The 21,326-nt window shown below is 35.3% G+C and overlaps 2 protein-coding genes and 1 long non-coding RNA gene across 5 annotated transcripts in view; 1 reads left to right on the forward strand and 2 right to left on the reverse strand.

The window, feature by feature from the left end:
* LOC107222911 (very long-chain-fatty-acid--CoA ligase bubblegum) overlaps window positions 1–10,588 on the forward strand; it is a 25,472-nt gene extending 14,884 nt beyond the window's left edge. For all 3 annotated transcript variants that reach the window (XM_015662450.2, XM_015662448.2, XM_015662451.2), the window contains 9 exons: window positions 882–1,016; window positions 1,473–1,668; window positions 1,996–2,097; window positions 2,341–2,487; window positions 5,483–5,958; window positions 6,676–6,890; window positions 7,165–7,316; window positions 8,608–8,733; window positions 9,089–10,588. In XM_015662450.2, the coding sequence (XP_015517936.1) occupies window positions 882–1,016; window positions 1,473–1,668; window positions 1,996–2,097; window positions 2,341–2,487; window positions 5,483–5,958; window positions 6,676–6,890; window positions 7,165–7,316; window positions 8,608–8,733; window positions 9,089–9,283 (1,744 nt within the window). In that variant the 3' untranslated portion in view covers window positions 9,284–10,588. The remainder of the gene's footprint in view (window positions 1–881; window positions 1,017–1,472; window positions 1,669–1,995; window positions 2,098–2,340; window positions 2,488–5,482; window positions 5,959–6,675; window positions 6,891–7,164; window positions 7,317–8,607; window positions 8,734–9,088) is intronic.
* On the reverse strand, window positions 2,449–2,911 carry LOC124295487. The gene is made up of 2 exons (XR_006905437.1): window positions 2,687–2,911; window positions 2,449–2,537 (listed from the first exon to the last, which is right to left on the reverse strand). It is a non-coding gene; the product is annotated as an uncharacterized LOC124295487 (long non-coding RNA).
* LOC107222914 (alpha-endosulfine) lies at window positions 9,823–16,487 on the reverse strand. The gene is made up of 3 exons (XM_015662454.2): window positions 16,061–16,487; window positions 15,792–15,911; window positions 9,823–12,326 (listed from the first exon to the last, which is right to left on the reverse strand). The coding sequence occupies exons 1-3, from the start codon at window positions 16,112–16,114 to the stop codon at window positions 12,156–12,158; spliced, it is 345 nt and encodes a 114-aa protein (XP_015517940.1). The 5' UTR covers window positions 16,115–16,487; the 3' UTR covers window positions 9,823–12,155.
* Between the last annotated feature and the right edge of the window lie 4,839 nt (window positions 16,488–21,326).

A 21,326-nucleotide genomic window follows, 5' to 3' on the forward strand; every position in this document is an offset into this window, starting at 1 on the left:
AGCATGCATTCCAGTTTAAAGAAGCGATCCATATTTCTTTAGTATCGATAACAAATGATTACAAAATATTTATCTGCGCAGAATTTATTTCTTGAGCTTTTCTGAAAAATACCATGGACTGTTGATGTCTTGGATCCATAAGGAAAATGCTACAGTATTTTACCGTTTAGCCTCTTAGGCGGCCGGATGTCACTCGAAGTCACGTTAATAATGTGAAATCATGAAGTCTTCAAGTCCTCAAGTCATGTGTACATTCAACTTCAAGAACGGTTACCTCCTCGGGAGAGGGCTTCTCAAAAGCCCTAGTTGTTTTCTTTTTTCATTTTTTTTATTCGAAAGCTTCAATATAAAAATTATTAGGACCATGTGAACTACGCTGCTGTTCTGACTGTGTGAACTGCAGACTGATTTTGTAAAGAATGCCGATGGTTGTTTTTGCAGCCGATTTCACTTGATGTGATTACGTATTCATTTGAAAACTAATAATATAATGGACGATCCTGAGAAACAACAGGGCGGATATTTTGACTGATCTCTTGTGCGCGTTTGCGTTTTACGTTTGTAATTATTTCTGAACTATGACAATGCAGTCCGAGTTTGAACGATGCTACATGTTACTTAGAATTATATAATAGCTCTAATTCCAGCTCTAATTGCAAGGTGTACGTTCATTTATATATATTCAAGAAGTCACTGTAATAAATGAAGATGGTTATGCTGTTTACGGAAGACGGGTCGTACAAATGTACTAATTTGGTAAATTCTGATATAAAAAGTAGCAAACCATTCTGTTTCAATATTTATATTTTTTCGTTTCTGACTGATCCCCAAACAACCACCAATTGTTGTGATCATACTGAGATTATAATTTTTATGGACAGAGAATACCATAACCAGGTTCGGATCGTGGCGAGAGCATTCTTGAAGCTTGGACTCGAGCGCCACCATAGTGTCTGTATCCTTGGGTTCAACAGTCCGGAATGGTTCATCTCCGATCTCGCAGCCATACATGCTGGGTGAGCTAATTACGTCAAAAGTTGCAGAATAAAATGATGAACAATTCCTGTGGAAATTATTACATAAATTTTTGACATGAACATGACAAAAGCCTGATTGTTAATACTTGTTTGCCAAGCAGCGAAGACATACGTTGTTTTAGTAACTTCCCGAAGTTCATACTCTAAAAAATGACCTCGACAGATGAATGACGTCATTGGATGAAATTTATCATGAACAAACTACTTTTGACTTATGAAGTCGTGTTCGAGACGAAGTATATAGTTCGACACGATGAGTCTCTGGACAATTAGATATTTTTTCAATCTTTCGGACGACTTTTGGCTACAATCTTTTTCGGTTACAAAAATGTTTTGATCTTATTCTGAAAGGATGATGAAAAATAATGAACATGTATTAGATATAGTGTGCTGGAAAAAGAACGCTTCTAGTTTTGGGTAATTTTATTTCTGCAGAGGATTTGCCTCCGGGATTTATACAACTAACTCCGCAGAAGCTTGCCTGTACTGCGCGGAACGCAGTAGAGCTAATATAATTGTCGTCGAGGATTCCAAACAATTGGAGAAAATTTTGGCAATCAAAAGCAAGCTACCCCTTCTCAAAGCTATCGTACAGTATGACGGTGTCCCAACTCAGAAAGGTGTTCTAAGTGTAAGTCGGTTATGATTTCGCCCGTTCTGTTTCGTACTGTATAAGGGAGGATTTGTGAATATATAACAATGAAGTCAATTTTGCGACAATTTTAAATAATTTTCACCTTCTCATCCAGAAAAAGGATAAGGTAAAACGAAGCATTGTAAAAACACCGTCCTATATAGAGCCCAAGAAGTATATAGTTCTAAAAAATTACTATGTCGTACATAGTCATATTGTTCTATTTTCCTGTATCGGATTCGTGGCTTGATACGACTCATCAATGGTGATGAGAATGACTTCTGGAGATATAAAAATTTGTAACGACCTTTTCAATACTTTTAGTGGAACGAATTATTGGAAATCGGTAAGAATGAGTCGGATGACAAGTTGGATTCTGTCTTGCGGACAATTTGCATCAATGAATGTTGCACTTTGGTATTTACGGTAAGTGTCTCAGCCTGAACTTGCATCACAACCCTTTGGATAACTTGCCATATCTTATAGTGATTTTAACATAGCTGTCATTTCCAAAAAAGTTGCAGTTATTTCTAACTTTGTGACGTATCTATTTCAAATATTTTTCACAGTAGATTTGAGTTAATCTGTTGGACCTTAATAATGGGTTACAAATTTTCATTGTTGCTTTAGGAAATACAGAGTTGAAATTTAAACCTACATCTTTTATAGTCCGGAACAGTTGGAAATCCAAAAGCAGTTATGCTGAGCCATGACAATCTCATCTACGATGCGAAAGCGATCATAACTTCAGCAAGATTAACGCCTAGGACTGATAGGCTCGTCAGCTTCCTTCCACTGTCGCACGTGGCTGCTCAGGTAAGGCGAAACTATTGTAGGACGAACACCTATTCATTATTATTTATCAGCTGTAAATAATTATTCCATTATTGTGGTGCATGTCTTGCATGGACAAGATTTTTAGACTACACGCATATCAAAATACTAAGTAAACATCTTATAATTACATCTATGACGTGTATGTTTCGAAAAATTATCTTAAAGGCCAAATATATACCTGTTTCTTCACGTAATGCATATACAAACGTGCAAGTGATTTTTGCAGGATAAATTCCCGGATATTAGAATTTAGTTGTTGGTAGAAGAATTCAGCGTAAACTTTAGTGGCCCGAGCTGTCATTTTGTCTGGCGTAAAATCATAACTTATATCCAACGAACTCTGAAAACCAGTGAAGGCCCGAAATAAAGTTCCAAGTGAGTCTAACTGCGTCAACTGCGACCATTTTGATTCCTCGCTTATATAGGTTCGAATGCGCCTGATATCTATCTGTTGGCGACCCTGGAGATGGCGCCTGTTGTACCAGCGACGTAATTTTACCGTATTTGAGCAAATATTATGGTATTTTTGGAATATATTGAAATGTCCATTGATGATGCATAGAATATTTTGAATATAATTATTGCTACTGTATATTGCACCCAATACTCAATTTATTTTATACAACGCGAGCATGTTTTTCGCGTGTTTCCATGCATTTTTTCCATACACAAAGTGCTCGTTTCCATAATGGTCGAGAAAGCCTCTGAATGCGCATGCGTGGAGTACTGTAGAAACCACGTTCAAGTCCTAGGAGTTAAAAGTGGTCATTTCTGTACTGCGCGCATGCGCTGTCGCGAACAAATCTGACATAATGCGACCCTAACCTCAATTTCTTGCTTCGTGAAAAAATGCCTAACATACTGTTATATAGTGAATCGTATGTAACGATTAGGAGGCAACGGTCCTTGCACCTCACGTAATAGCAATATTTGTCTTCGGCTCACCTGCGACTCATATTACAAACTTACGCTCCGCCCGAAAATACCGAATTTGCCTCCTTGTTATTTTATGACATGGCGCGAAAGCTTGTACAGGGTGATTTTTAATCACAAGTGGTTGCGGCCAGTCGCTGCAACCGGGTGCATATGATTGGTCACCTTCTATTGTAGACGAATTTTTATTCGCTCTGAGACAAACTTCTGACAACTCGGTTGGATGATTAAAAATCAGCTATCTTCAAAAATTTCATTGAAATCAATGTAGATCCAGTTTCAATTAATCAGTTGTTTATTATCATTAATATTAAAATTATAACAAATATACATCGTAATTAATGTATACATATATTTTCTTATGCATTAGCGATTTTAGTACACCATAAGCAGGGCCGAATACGATATGAGGCACCCCTACGCCAAATCGATCGCAGTCACACGCATTCCCTTGGGTATTTTAGGTTTGCAAGTTGCTGTTAGCATGGAATTTTTTAGCATAGAATTCAGTTTCCGTAAGATTATTGGATTTTTGAGGGATTGAAAGTATTTTATGTAGAATCAGTTAAATCCCAGGTACTTGAGAAGCTGGGTTATATTTTTATGTAACTAGCTGCGCCTTGTGAAGTTAAGGGGCAGTGGAGTCATTGAATCATACTCACATTGATCTTCCTGCTTCTTGTCTATTTAAGAGATTATAAGGGTATTTTTGTATTGAACTCATGCGTGAGTTGCTGATTTAATTCAAAAAATTTTAAACTTGTACAAATTTCTCAACCAAAGAATAAACTTTTAAAAAAAACCTCAGATACCAGGCACTCCCCAGACAGCTTGCGCCCCCGAACCATGGCGTGGTTGGTATAATGGGTAATTCGGCCCTGACCATAAGTATATTCTATTAAATGAAAATAAAAAAAATAACAAATTATCGGATTGGCTTAGCTCACCGTAGCGAGACTCACCAGTCGCAAATATTTAGCGAGCTCGCGTAGAGACGTAAATTTTAATTGAATTTTATTTTATTTTATGTTTGTTTTTGATACTCCATATTACCCTATATTTGTGTACGATACTGTTACGTAATCTTACATCACATCTTGACATGTAATTATCACAGTTGGAAGATACTTATCGTACGGTTGCTAATACTAACTGTGAGAAACACTGTTTTCATCGACATTGTCGAAAATACGAATTTCAAATTGTCGGTTGTTATTTCACCTCAAATATTTAGATTAAAGGAATAATTTTGTTTTTCCATATGTATTCGATAAATACCTTTTGGTCTCCATGAATTTAGCATGCAAAAATCACTTGTAAATGCGTTACTAAAAGATATGGGTACGTATGGTTGACTATTAAGAATTAAAGATGCTAGTTAGAAAATGATATGAAGTTCATGTATATATAACGGATCGATGAAATTGCATTTCTTCAACAGTAACTTATACTGTAAATATGAATTTATTCTTCTCTTCAAGCACTAATATATGTAAGAATGCATGTAGATGGAGAATGTTTACATTTTCCATTCTTGCTTCCGATAGGAAGTCAAATAAGACGGACAAGCTGTTTAATAATTGATATGCGGATATGCATATCATTAATTACGAGAACATAATTGTTGAAAGATATAAATTCGAACAATTGGTGATTTCGAAAAATTAAAGACGGAGCCAGGAATCGAACCTGGCGTCTAGAGATGCTTAGCCGGAGCCTTACTCCACTAGATCACCTAGCCGCCTTGACTCAGTTGTCGTTAATTTCTCTCATCACCGTTCGAATTTGTTTTCATGTGCCGTGATATATGTGTAAATATGAATTTATACTGACCGTAACTTATACTGACCGAGAATGTGCTAAAATACAAATTTTGCGTGAGATCATATGTACTGAAGAACCCTGAATTATATGAACTTATGAATGCTGATGTATAAAGCTAAGATCCTCGTGCAAAACCATTTTATTTTCCTCAGTATTTCGCCTGTACCGCGGTTTCATAAATAATAACATGCATTAATATTGTTCTAATTTCTTGCAGGTCGTCGATATTTATGCAGGCCTGGCGATCGTCGGAACGATATATTTTGCTGACAAAAACGCCTTAAAGGGTACCCTGATAGACACTCTGCAGGTAGCAAAGCCCACCGCCTTTTTAGGAGTTCCCAGAGTGTGGGAAAAAATTTATGAAAAAATGCAGGCCGTAGCCCGAAATAACGGAGTGATAAAAACGTGGATTGCAAATTGGGCCAAAGCCCAGGCACTCGACTATAACATAAACAAGATGAACGGAGTGGACTATAAGAGCTGGAGCTATCTGTTAGCTAAATGGCTTATCTTTGGCAAAATAAAGAGCACTCTTGGTCTGGACAAGTGCAATATCTTTGTGACAGCCGCCGCTCCATTGAGTACCGAGGTGAAACGATATTTTATGAGCCTTGATATCCCTATTATGGAGGCTTTTGGAATGTCAGAATGCGCTGGCGCACACACTCTGAGCCAAAATGATAATTACAGGTAATTTTCGAATAATCAAAAGTCTAAAGGAGACGAGATTGAATTTAGTAACGTTAATCTAATGTAATGTAACATTTAAAGAAAAATCATCATTATTCAACCATAGGATAACATTGAGAGAGTTGAGTTTTCAACAGATGAGTATATAAATACTGCATTGCGATTTACTGAATGTTGAACAATCCTAAACTTGCGGAATAACGATTTCTTCTCAAAATGCACTGTTATATTAACCATATAAACTTCTTTACAACAAGTTCTAAATTCACGAAAATTATAACCTCAAGAGTTTGAAAAATAAGTTTACGTAGCTACAGAGTTTATGGCTGGGGCAAATGAAAAAAATTAACTGAACAAACTCAAGATAATGAAAATGTTTATTACAAAATCGACGCTATCTGGATCACATATCAGTTTGTTTCTGATTCTTGTTGAATTTCCAACATTCACGTGTAATGCCGTATACCTACAATTTATTACAATCATTATATTTTCGTATATTCATCATTTGTATATATTACTGGTTGTACAGTAATGTAGCTTTCTTAAAATTTTAAACTTTATTGCTAGTCTAGTTGTTAGTATAGTCTAATTGTTAGTATGGATATGGTAAAAATGTGAACTTAGTTACATATGGTTTCAAACAGAACATATCTCGCTTTCGGAATTGTTTTGGATATCCTAGCGCAATGCTGATTATGTTACATAATTTTGCAGATTGGGAAGTGTCGGACCAGTCATGCCAGGCTTACACTTGAAAATAGACAAACCAGATGCTACTGGCGAAGGCGAAGTCTGCATGAAGGGTCGTCACACCTTTATGGGATACCTTGAAGAGCCAGAAAAAACCAGGGATACTAAAGATGATGAAGGATGGTTACACAGTGGTGATTTAGGCCGATATGATAAAGATGGGTTCCTCTGGATGACAGGTATGTAATATTACCTTTGTACGATTTCATCGGAAAAGAATATATAATACTATGAAGACAAGAAATGAACTGATCCTTGATCGTAAAGGCTGTTTTAACTACTATCGTTTCATTAAAATTGAACTCTCTCATCTTCTATCACAATTCATTAAATATCAGGTTGTGAGTCAGTACCATGTCAAAATCATTAATATTTCCTTGGTATCCTACATTTCTCTAAGAATGAGGCATTTGGATTTCGTACAATAACATGTGATATCCTTCTAATTTCCAGGAAGAATCAAGGAGCTGATAATAACGGCTGGTGGTGAAAATATTCCGCCAGTTCACATAGAGCATTTAGTCTTGGCTGAATTACCAGCTCTTAGCAATGCACTTCTTGTCGGTGATATGAGAAAATACTTGACGATACTAGTCACTCTACAGGTGAGTAAATATCAATGATTTCGTTGTTATCAATCATAGTTGGGGAACCAGTATGTCACAAAAACTGATTGTTATAGAATGCAAATATGGGATTTTTTCTTGAATCACACAAATTTTGACAAATTGAAAAAATGCATGGTTAATGTTTGCCGTTAAGACATGGAAAACCACATTTTACATAATTAATTGCTGGGCAGCACACATATTAGCACATAGGTGCACTTTTCAGTAAAACCAGTTGATTGTTGTTAGGTTGAAGATACGCCGTTAGTCCAATTTGCACTGCACTGGTACTGTTTTACCACTTTAATGTGATGATCTACCGAAGAAAAGTAGTTTGAGAAGTATTGCCCATTTACTAGACTTCGAGAAAAATTGAAAAAAAATACATAGTTATTTTGCACATAACTTGACCAAAAGAAAAACTAGAAAACTCGTGCACTCAAACTGAAATGGTACGTCTTAAGAAAAAATTGCCTCACCAAGTAAAATTGGAATAATGGTGTACCTTCAACTTTACGACAATCAACTGCAGGTTTTCTGCAAAATAAACCTATACGTTGACCTACGTACTGGTTTTCCATTCTTAAACAGTAAACATCAATTTGAAAAAATGATCTTGACCTTGTAGTATACGTGTTGTTGTAGGATCTTGGAAATGTAGGTCATTAATTTAACAACAAGTTTTAGTTGTCAACGTTTCGACTCTGATTGGAGTCATCCTCAGGACAATTTAATGCATCTATTGAAAACATCTGATTGCAATATATTGTTGGTACCGTCGGAACAACATTATGATATATGATAAGAAATTAGAGTAATAATAAAATTAACCAAACTTTGTATATAGAAACAAAGGAACACTAACCTTATATAAAGTAGTCAAATGTTACAAACGGTGAGAAGTAATTTGATAAAATAATAACACAGTTAAGATGTTTATTGTCACTTTTTTTTCCGACGGTACCAACAATGTATTGCAATCAGATGTTTTCAATAGATGCATTAAATTGTCCTGAGGATGACTCCAATCAGAGTCGAAACGTTGACAACTAAAACTTGTTAAATTAATGACCTACATTTCCAAGATTCTACAACAACAGTAAACATCAATTATGAAATTTTCAAAAAAATTTTAATTGCTTGAGAAAAAAGTTTACATTCTTATCGTACGGTAATCAGTTTGCGCAACAAACTGGCTCTCTTAAGTGAATATGAAAATTTATTGGATCAAGTTATATGATATCATAACATCTACTGTCGAAAGGTTAATTATTGATCATTGTTTTAGACTGATCTAAATCCTGAGACTGGCGCACCTTTGGACACGCTGTCACCATTGACACTGTCTTGGGCAAAGTCAATCGGCAGCAAAGCAAAAACAGTAACGGAAGTCATACAATCCAAGGACCCAGCTGTATGTACTTTTTATCTACACGAACCCCACAAACTGACTTTTTTTTTTTATAAGGACATGGTTGCTCAATAATTAGAACTTAACAAAAATTCATACCATTTTTTCTCTTAAATTTCCCAAATATTCAAGGATTTCATGCACTGCATGCATATTTGTCGAGCTATGATTTCTGACATTTCACCAACATCTTCAGAACTGTATGTTTGCTACTAATTTCACAGGTTTTACAAAGATTTGACAAAGTTCGTTCATTCTGCCGATTGAGAGGTTTTATAGACTGACAAAAGTTTACATGCACGTTTATAACAGATGTGAAGAATTATCCGTACCTGGAGTGACTCCTTCCTTTTCACAGATTCACAAGGAAATCGAAGAAGCTATCAAAAGGGCAAACAGTCATGCAACAAGTAATGCGCAAAAGGTGCAGAAGTTCCGGATTCTCCCACACGACTTTTCAGTCCCAACGGGTGAGCTTGGACCAACGTTGAAAGTAAAAAGAAACGTTGTCCTCAAGATGTACGCAGATTTAATTGAAGAGATGTATAAATAGTGAAAATTAGCATAGGTATACAGGGTGACATTAAGAGCTGCAAGACTTCGGATGTGAAGTCAGATAAAACCGGTTATGAGAACATGTTATAAAGTTATCTCTTGCAAAAAGTCGAGCAATCAATAGTGCAAATTATTGGTAGCTCAATATATCTACTTAGGTTATCTTGATGAAAACTTACTAAGTGAAGAAGTTTTTTAAATAATCGAAATGAAAAAGGGTAAACGGGGTGGATAATATAACGAAAACACTAGCATTATATACATACTATGTCATTTTTCACCACGAATTTTTCCTACCGCATTGGCGGTTAATTTAGGTGTAATTAATAATACAATGTTGCAAATGGAAAAAGGTGTAGTCTGTACTTTATGGCTAACGGTCACTCTATTTGCTCTACAACAAAGCGGCATCCGGGAGAAACTAAGGAATATAATAGAATTTTTGAGCAAGCATACAAGTGCCTTTTTATACGAAACAACAAAAAAACAAATCAATAGTCATTGCTCAAGAACTAAACATATACCTTTTTTCAATAATTTATACAAGGGCTGTGCGATGAATCGTTTACACTTAGACTGCGATCAATTGTCTTGTCAATCGATCGATTCATCGCACAGCCGTAATTAATACCATGCCGAGACTCTGCATAACCATCACAGTAGAGAGATATAAGTAAATTTGTGAATTTATTTAGCCAACACATCACAGTTATAACTCTAAATTTCTTGAGTAGCAGCCCCACTTCCATTATTACACATGGGATCGGTCGAAATCAATCACAAACTGAGCCGACACAATATGATTGCCGTTTTGGCCTACACAAAATAGTATACCGCGGTGTATTTTATGTGTTTTTATTTTTAATTATATGTATTTTTATGGTGAAATCCTTACTTTTCACGTACATTATTTAGTTTATTCTAGCATAATAAACCACGACAGAACGTACCTACTTATGAGAACAGACCTACATATCATTTTCGCGGTAACTATAAGAAGGGAAACATTTTCACTCAACTTACTGTTTTAATTGTAAATCGGATAAACTTAGTGATTAAATTGAAACATTACTAAATAATTGGTACAAATTATTATTCGCAAGTTATTTAAGTAATTGTAGTATAATCGGGTACTTAAGAGACAATAACGAAGGTGCAATAATTATGTTGTGAGTTGAAGAGATCGAAGTGCCTCTGGTTCATTTGCGACGAAATTTTTTTTTTGTTAATTGGATGATAATCAAAGGAAGCCGTGTATATATATAAATAGTGTTCATAATAAAATGATGCCGTTGGTTATAAATTATAATTTTATTTTCACATTTATGCTAAATTCAGATAAAATAGTTACGATGAGCCTATTTTACAAAAAGTATAATATGCCACCGAAAGAACTTACTGCAACACGTTCACTTGTCTCGATGTCACAGGTGGAATACTATCTATATATGTATAGTTACTTTTAATGATTTTCATTTGGTGTAGTTAGGTCAACTGAATAGTAACACGGGCAGAAGAAAAAGAGCAGACTACAGGAAAAGAGAAACACATCAAGGTTTTTTGTGAAAAATACCCATGCCAACTATATTTTTTTCTATCTACGTACCAGATTAATTCTGTTTCTAGGGTAAATTCTGCATTTTACGAAGTGTATTTAACCAAAAAACCTGATGTGTCCTTTTTTTCTGTAGTTTCGAGTAAATTCTGCTCTTTTATTCTCTCCGTGTATTTTGAGTTTCAATGGTTCAACTAACGTAGATTCCGCATGACTTTTTTTCCTTTTCTTTTCCTTCCAACTTTACAGGCAACTATAAAAAATTATGTCAGAACTCGTGATATCAAATTGGATTGATTTTTAAACAAATTCCTGCATTTTCCTAATTATACGTGTGCAAATGCATGTTTTAGTTATAAAAGAACAGTTTTAAAACTAAATATACACGGGCGATTGAACGGTGGATACATTTAAGGATGATATGAATATTACTTTCATATTTGGAAAAAGATTTAGGAAAATAAAGACAAGGGATTATAATTTGAGTAAAAGAATAAAACAATTGCGATATTACGATAATATATATTAATAACTAGATACAGTTAGTAGCTGTGCAACTATTACGTTACAAATTATAATCAAGTTTCGATAAATGAGCTTCATCGATATGAATACCTTGATGATAATAAGACATGTGTATGTTGAAAAAAGAGAAAAAAAAAATAAAATAAAATGCAAAGTAACAACGAAACTCTTATAGAAAAATAGCATTAGCAAATCACAGTGGTATCCAAAATGCAGATCAAGATTAAAATCAAAGCTGCAGCATGCGCATTAGTTATTTAATAGATGCATGTCGCGCTATAATCTGATTCAGTGTGTAAGTAATCAACAATTAGGTGCGTCATTTACCAGCAGATCATACCCATTTACAATTCTAAATTAACTTCAATTCAATTGTTGATACAGATTTTGTAGAATTAATGCTATATAAAATAACGAATCAATTTTTTCTTCCAACGTTCTCGTATAGCTGATGCCGATGAGTAAAAAATAACTGGACGATTCTTCACTACTGCCTATCAGGTCCTCAAAGTGATAATTTCTAGTAATGTTTGCCATATTTGTCATTGCAGAAGCAATGAACTGGCAAACTTTCATTCAAAGTTTGGAAAAAAATTGTATTAACAAACAGACGAATAGAAACTGAATCAGAAAAAACTCAGCCAGGATCCAATTGTCCATTTGACTGTTTGTTGAGGATGACTGGTCACCATGCGATTGCGCTGGTGAAACGCGTTTAGATTTTATACGAACGAATCGATACATCGAATCTTCTTTCAGTGCCAAGTTACACGCACGGCAATAATTTGCCTTACGAACTAGTAGATGTATTGAATTTTTGTTGAATTATCGATGTTTTCCGTTGTGGCACAGTTTCCGGTGTTGGGATAGCATCCCCTGTTGGTAGGACACCAGCAGGTTTTGGTTTCGCCGCTGACTTTTGTTTCGCCATTTGATAGTCCCCAGAATCAAAGTATTTTTGCTGAAAGAATTACACTGTTAGACTGCGATGTAAATTACATAATTATTGAAAGTAAGAGATATATTGTATGATCTATTCATGAATAGCAACTCGATATCTCACAGCTTTTTTATATTAAAGGGATTAGAAACGTTTGAATGTTTTCCACCTGTTTCATAACTGAAAGAAATTTTTTTTCTCAACTGTCAGATAATAAGTAATCAAACTATGTTTTTTAGAGTTCCAAATGTTTTTCAAGTATTTTAAAAATAAAACGGAATAATTTTTTAAGTCATGAACTGAAAAGTTGGCAATGGAATGCAATCATGTGTTTTGAAATTTTGACATATCCAATGTTCTAATGATTGAAAGAAAGATTTGTCTTCTACCAAGTTTTGTGGGTTCGATGATTCTTGAATGTTCCGCCAATAGTTGACTTCTATTCGTGAAATATAAATTTAAGCAATCAATAATATCTTGACGAGACTTGATAAGAAATAATTCCAAGTGATTCAAATCAAAGAAGTCTTTACAAGATTTTTAGGAGTTCAACTAGATTTTAAAGAATTACAAAAAGATGAGAAGATTGGTTGATTTGATAGACTGTGTTTAATAAATTTTTAATCGAATATCTCAATACGTCTTGGATTCTTTCTTTGAGCTAACTAGCAACATTCCCATTCTAAAAAAGACATGTGACATTGAATCTGGAAATATCACTGGTTTCAAACCACTTTTCCATGGAAATGATCGGTTGAATTCATTTCAGTTTATATCGAACAACGAATGCAATGACAAAAAAATTTCTTTACTTCTTCATAAAACCTAACGCGTGTGCAAATGTGTATGACGTAGCATATGAACATTTTACTCCTACTGGCATCAACATAAGCTTTTTATATTTTGTTTTTCGTTTTTTTCTACTGAATCAAAAAACAATTAAACATATAATAAAGTTATACTTTATTCTGTTTAATTTAATGTTAATACATTGTCAACCAGCTCAACCAGAGGAACAGTGAGAAAAATTTAAATATGCATTGTCACCCGATTATGTAAAACATTTTGGAGAACTTAAAGGTCAAAAGAAAAATGTATGAATGTATAGATGCTTTTCTTTCTGCAGCCGGTTGGAGTTTAGAAAAATTTAAAGAATGACACGAATTATGGAAACTGCAGAAACGGAAGATATATTGCCACTTTAAAATTCTATGAAAATTAGTACACAACAGTACAAAATTGAAAAAACAAATTTATTTCAGAATAATTTTGACTTTTACACATCGCAATTAAAGATGCTATTCTTTATTGAAGATCAATACAGTTGAATGGCTAACACTTTACAAATCATCACCTGTGATTACATAAACTAAGGTATGAAAACAGCAGATAAATCAATTTTTTAATACTGCCAACAATTCATATCAATTGATTATGAATTTGACAACTGTATTGCTCATTTAAATGTTCGTATGCACTGTTTTTGAAGTAAAAGTAACAAGTAAAAAAAGAAAAGCATGTGCGTTGTTAATAGTTTCAGTAAAACAAAGATTTAAATAAAAAAACTGATTTATCTTTTTAGAGAACATGTAATTGATCATAGAGTCGCAAAATTATTTACGTTTACCATGAACAATTATGTGTACAGAGAACTCTAGTCCGTAAATTGCAGGAAAAAAACCTGTGAGTTGATTGTCATCCCTTTAATAAAAAAAATCATTTTCTCTTGAACAAAAAAGCATTTCACAAAAGCATTTCACTAAGAGATTTTCACTAAAAATAAATTTAAGAATCAAAACAAAAATTTAGATAACAGAAATCAAATTCACAAAATTAGTCTATCCCCTGCACGGTGATACTGCTAAATCGTGACCGATTTAGTAATATTGTCAACGGAATTATGATTTTTTTGACAGATTTCTCAGAAATTTTTTACTGCAAATAACTTTACATAATCTCGACAAGCCTTGAAAACGGTGTCTGGCAGAAATATGTAACTTCTTGCAGCCTACGGATACATAACTCTAGAAAACAATTGGATTGTGAGATCCGATCGATCGTTTTTACATAGAACAGTCCACTGTGCATATCATTATCATTTGAATATATTTAAGCTAGACAGCGCACAGGAATTTGTATCCATTTCAAGGTTATAAACCTAACTTCTCTAAATGTTTAATTTACATTTATTGAATTTACATATTTTAGTTGGTCTTGTAAAAAAAAAACAAAAACTGGTGGTTTCGGTACAAATACAATTTTTACCAACCGTGAGCTACTAGATACGTTTTTAAGACCAAATCGCTTTTGTTCTGAGAAAACTTTGTTTAATCCCAGCTCTAAAAAATCCTGGATTAATTCTGCCTGCAGTCATTGATTGCATAACATGGACTAAAAAATAAAATGAAGCTCATTGTAAAGATATCTTGCACAGAATATGTTGGTACGAAGTAAAAAATTTGAATTCTAAATTGAAAACGTTTGGACTACTACACAGATACAACTGACTGCATGCGGAATTTTGAAATCTAGAATATAATTTTTTTTTAAATAATGTGTAATTAAAAGTTTTATAAGCGAATAGAAAGCACAGAACTGAAGTGAATGAACATCCTATAATAAAATAGTAAACTTGTTCCATAAATTGAACAGAATTCAAGACTATAAACATATCTATTACAAGATTTAAAACTTATGAAAGCCTGCTTATGATTCCTAGAGTCTGATGAATGCTTTTGGCAATAAGTACTAAGTATAGAATTGCATATTGAATATATCTCTGTGACGGAACAACCAATATTTATAGCTGCTTTCTGCTTTGCTCAGCGTTTCTGGCAACCTTATTGTTTAAAGTCAAATCTGAGAATGTAGAGAAATACAGTAAGATAAGAGCAATAAGAATAGATAACAATTACCGCCACTCACAATAAGAGATTGTTAAGAAGATTCACTAATTACGCTCAATTTTTGATGGCCAACAGCCTCCGTTAAAACAATCATAAGATTTGATAGGAAGGGAGCGTTGGCTACGATATGGCAAGTATAAAACTCACATAGGACAACGTAAAAAATATCCCAAGTATACAGTACTTTGGTATATTTAAATAGGATAATTCTAAACAATTTGTTACTTGTAATTTTATAAAAGTACTAGCTCCCAATGAGATATGAAAAAAGTTTGGTTATTAGGCTACACTGCCTTATTTTTATCGACATTGGTACATTTGGTTGTTACGTCTGCCTGCCTTCCTTATGGAGGGGCATTTATCGTCCACGTCCGTCTATTCTCGCTTAAAATTGGACTCAACTATTGCAGGTATTAAATTAAATAATCTCAGAAAAATTGTCTGTGATTATCTTTGCAAGTTTTATATATTTCTCTATTTTGGGGGAAAAGGCTATTACATGGCTTGAATCATGAAGATGAAACAAATATATGTCACATTATATAGTTGAGAATCTAGGTCATTTTGTAGTTATACTCACTCCTTTGGCTAATCTTTTCTGAAGAAACGCAGAATGACCGCTAATGGGGCGTCCGCCGGTATTTGGGAATTTGGCCCTAAGCTTGGCTTCTTCTATTTTTTCAATGTCATTTGACGACAACTGCAACAAGAACAAAGTGTCAATTACATATACCTATCCATCAACAGAATGGTAAAAGTTAACGGTTCAGCGATTAACATCAATACAGATTATGCTATATATATAATGTGACTGTGTACAAATTTTATTAAGAGTGAAGACGAACTTACCTCGATTGATTGAGTTGTTTCGTCTGTTTGTTCATCTTTCTGATTGTCGCACATCCTCGATTGTTTGTATATGTATGTTTACGTATAATTTATGTATTAACGCGGAGATGAAAAATATAAACGATGGAAAATAATATTTCGCGAAATATGATCCGTAATGTCGAAAAGAAGAACCAAACCTGTATAGTTAGTTCAACCAGCTTTTCGACTTCGGTATTGCGAGGTTACGAACGGTCGAAAGCCGATTAATATAAGGTTACTTTCGAATGGGGTTTTGGCTTTTATCACGTTAATTCACACAGGCAAGCTACGTTTTGACTCGGACAAATCTTCGAACTATTTATGAAGGCCAATGGATCAACAAATTCAGAAGTCAGTTACCAGTTCGGAACCACTGGTTAAGAGAGCGGGTTTAATTTGCCCGTATAAAGCCATGTTCACAGCGCATCGATTTCATGCATATCGTATAAGAAAGCAACCAATCAATGACAAGAGTTTGGGATATTCCTCTTGGAACCATCCACCCGATTGGTTGATCGTATTCATGACGGTGTAACATCCGACCGGAACGTTCGTATGTTTTATCGACTATTATTACTGCATATCACTTTTATCAACTAACCAAACTCGAAGTACGAGAATCTTGTAACCATAAGGTATTAAAACAACTGTCTAACTATTTGGAATATCCCTAGATGGAAACAATTATGACATTCACTAACCAAAGCTCAAAAACCATGTTACGAGATCGTTGCACTACAAAGAGCTATAATATTATTATACATTATTATATATCACTATATTAACACCATAATTAACTAACACCATTATATCCAATTATTATATAACACACAACAATGCCATTTGTGCATTCGAAACTGAGAGCTACACAATAAGCAACTTACGCTATACCATATAACCTGGAGTATAGAGGACTGTGAAACCATAGATAAATGTATAACCAATATAATGTAAAGATAGCACTGTTGCAATAATCCATTAAATCAGAGACTGTAAAACCTTCAAAACCGTGCATACCAATTATCCAGCATGAATCATACTTTGCTCCGTAACGCCGTATTGTAGGCAACACGCGCAGCGTTTTTGAAGACAATGCAGATCTCCAATGAGGAGCCATACAGAGCTCCATCTAGAGAACACATTAGGAAACTTAACGACGAAACGATTGAAGGTAAATCAACTCACATAAACTCAAAGATGCATACGTGGCAACGCCCAGTAACAGGCAACCAACAAACATGAGAAAAATGTTCTAAAAGCTTCTAAGCCGATTTATATCGATATAAGAATTTATAATTACAGAAGAGAATTATGTACGAAAGCACACATGTAAACCTGCTCTAAAACTACGAATTATCAAATTGTTAAATACCCTAAATTTGTTAAGATAGTTATAACACAAACACCTAAGAATATTCGCAGCAGCGCGATCCTAATAATGTTAAGCAAATAGCTACTATGTCTCATAAACAATCGCTGTTGTACTCCAGGTGAATAACGACAGTAATCAATTATAATACATATGCAATTTTATATATTTACACGCTATCAAACTAACAAAACGACAAGTAACCGATATGACAATCTTAATATATAAACTTTGTAACGAACAGGATAGTAAGAATATTTAAGAAGTAAACTACGACTAGAATTCAGCGCATCGTGACCCCGAAAATGCACACGGCACTAACGTACACCATGAAACATGGATCACCTCTAGCGCATACGCACAGCGATGACCATATTAGGAAATAACTGCTAAAATTGGCCCGGGTCCTAACGCCCACAGTGGCGAAGAAGCACGGTAGCCGAGGGGCCAAGGGGGGCTTGCTGCCCCAACACCAAAGCCCACGCAGAATGAAAAATTACAGAGCAGCAACCCTGCACCTACACCACCGCACCAATTCCTAGAAAAAGGGGGAAGGTGCGCAAAAGTTGACAAAAGCTAAAAAAGGGGATCGTTCTGCGCAACGATCAACACCTATATAAACGGCGACCGATCATCGGATCGTCCTCTTGGTTTCTACCACCAGATTCGTCATCTTGTTCCAATACAGTCTCGCGGTGAAATCCTTTTGCCTTTTGCATTTAAACTTTTCGTACAACGTTACTCTGCCCAAAAGTCCAGTGAGCTTTCAACTCCATTTTTGTCATATTAATTTAAGATCTTACATTAAGTAACTCTGTGGTTTGTGACTCGAAATATTGAACTTATAAAATAAATCCAAGTTAATCAAAGTATCCAAATATATGAAAATCAGTCATTTCGTTAAATCCTCTTATCAATCTACGCTGCAAGTCATCATATCCAGATTATTCTCAAAGGGTAAGCCAATTAATTAAATCTTTTATCCAATAATTACTTCTTCCTTGGTTCGTTCGGTTAGAGTGACAGAATGCCCGTTGTCCGGTGTATTTCAATACTTTATCGGTAATTGGTGACCCAAACTACTGATGTGAGTCTAGCTGTAGCTGTGTGAACGATTCCGGTGTCTGACATCTGGAAATTTCCACCAGGTACCGTTCCGACGTCACAACAGTGTTAACAAGTGTATTCAACCGATATTTTTGAGGCGCTAAAAAATAAAAAGAATATTCTCATTTTATGAAAAATGAAGATCTTGGGCGCTTTCCGTTTATATCAATTCTCTAACACAAATAGACACTAAGTGATTTCATTGGTCAGATCGAACAGAATAGGCCAATGAAATCACTTAGTGTTGTCTTGTGTCAAAAATTGATGTAAACGAAAAACACTTACCCATAGATGCCGAACTTCGCTTATACCTGGTCCAGCCATAGACATATAAGAATAGACTGCGTGAGCAGGCTGAGAAGGCGAAAGCGCGGTAGAAAGAGAAAGCTGCATATAGGCCCCCCTCTATCCTTGTCTAATCGCGCATGCGCGGGACACGCGAGTCGTGTAGGCCAGTATACTACCAACGAAGATCGAGTCACAGAGAAGCGTACGGCCTGCAGGCTATTTGAAGCAAGAAAAGTTGGGGTGCTCGGATGAGCTATCACCCCAACAGCTAGGTGTCACTAGTGGCGCCTTTGCTTGTGTGGCTCACGTACAGCGCTCTATACTAATGCGTACAGTGTGGGTGTGTTGGCTCCGACCGGCGGGTTGGGGTGATCGTGCTAACTCTCTATTGTCGACCGACGGTAGAGCCATCTTACGGATTTACGAGTCACGGAAAGTTTTGTTTCAAGCGGCCCATAAGCCGTACGCTTCTATGTGACTCGATCTTCGTTGATACTACATTGCGAGAGAATGCTGAGCGCGCTTGCGCGCGATTAGACAAGGATAGAAGGATGGGCCCATAAGCAGCCTTCTCTTTCTATCCCGCTATCGCATTCACCAACGGGCTACCTCCGAGCTCGCACGGTCTATTCTTATATGTCTTTGGGTCCAGCCCCCTGACACTCACCACTGCTCGTATGCTAAAAAATTGTACGCGTTTTGTCCCCGTTTTTTAGTTCCTCTACGTGGCGCTAGTAGACTTCTGATACGCTCGCTACCCTCGCTGAGCGCGCGCAAGCTTGTCAGACAACTACTAGCGCCAGTAGTGGTGGAAATTGGCGGCAGAATCGAGGGACATTTTGTGAACCACTTTTAGCAGCGTGTGTCAGGGGGCTCGTTAACTTTATGAACCTGGCCGCGGTTCGGCAGTTGTGATTATTTTTGCATAATTCGGTACTTGTCCACCAGACAGTTACGGGTCTGTAAGACAATTGTAAACAATAATGGCGGCATCCAGTGTTCGAAACAGAGGAGTGTAATCTTAGGTTAATCATGAGATGAGCGTGTCATGTTAAAAAAATGTGAGCAGAAGTTGCAGTTGAAAACATAGAATACCAAAAATAATGACAAATTATAAAATATATGAAACATATAAAGTAATATAAAATAAATAGAAGTCATAATAAACAGATGAGGTTGACGTTCGTAATGTTGACGCAACAGAATAATCGAAAATCGTTTGAACTTTGGGGTTGAACCTTTCAAAAACAATAAACTACACTTCGTAATTTTCGAAGTTGGTTAAAATATTGTGTCTCGCTTATTTAACAATTATAACAATATTTGCGTTAACGTTATGAATTTCAAGCTGCTAAAAGTTACGTTTCCATCAATCTAGATAATTTTCTCTTTTCGCGGCTTTGCTTTAGAACGTCCCTGAATATATAGATACCATTTGCTAGCTCAAATAGGCTTAACACAAGAAAATGTAATATCAAATACTACAATATTGATATGCTTAGTTTAAATTGCAATACAAATTGAGTTCACCCCAAGATATATAATCTGAAGTCACAACTAATATAAAATGTGTAAGATTTTGAAGATACGTGTTTCGAACACTGCGTTCCGTCATTATTGTTTACAATGGTCCTACAGATCCGTAGCTGTCTGGTGGGCGAAAAACGAATTATGCTAAAATAATCACAAGCCTTAGCATTGCGGGAATAGGGCAGCCAGACCACCTATTATTCTTACACCATGTTCGCCGCACATGCATGAACTTGCGTAATTTTTCTTAATTAAAACGATTAAAAATTACCGATACTAAATTTTGGGAAAAACTCATAAAATTGATTCTTTCTTCTACATATCTTCAACGTGCTTCTTGCAAAGAGAAAAGTGTCTCAGAATTTTTCGGATATTTTCAAAACTTGAGATATCGAATTTTTTCAACTCATAATTTTAAAAAGCTCAACTAAACAAACAAAAATTTTTCATAAGATAAGGAACTAAAAATAAAGTATTTGAAAATTTTTCCAAAATATTTTCAGCTCAAAATTGACTATGTAAAAAACTTTGAGAAAATAAATTGAGCGTTTTAAAGATGCTACTGTCGCCTGTAAAAGATTTGATATATTCGTGTAAATATAAACGATACACGTTCATGTTTGTGATTGTAATTTATTTTTCCGTTGTGTGATTTCGGCGTATATATTTCTTGTACGGGATTTTCCTAACTTTTCCATTTCACGATGTGGACGGTACGATACCAACGTTTTACAGGCGATAGTTGTTGGTTATGTAGAACTTTTTTTACCGACGTGGTCAGTTGCTTGGTTGAAAACTGCTAATATCCCCCAAACCGGCCATACGCGGCAAATTGTTACGAAAAATAACCCAGGGTTATCAGTCTATGTATATCCTCAGTCACCGCCTAACCACTGTCGTTGCAATACCATCAAATAAGACTGCAGGTACACACACACACACACACACACA

This window comes from Neodiprion lecontei, chromosome 7 (genome assembly GCF_021901455.1).
Source record: "Neodiprion lecontei isolate iyNeoLeco1 chromosome 7, iyNeoLeco1.1, whole genome shotgun sequence".
NCBI lineage: Eukaryota > Metazoa > Arthropoda > Insecta > Hymenoptera > Diprionidae > Neodiprion > Neodiprion lecontei.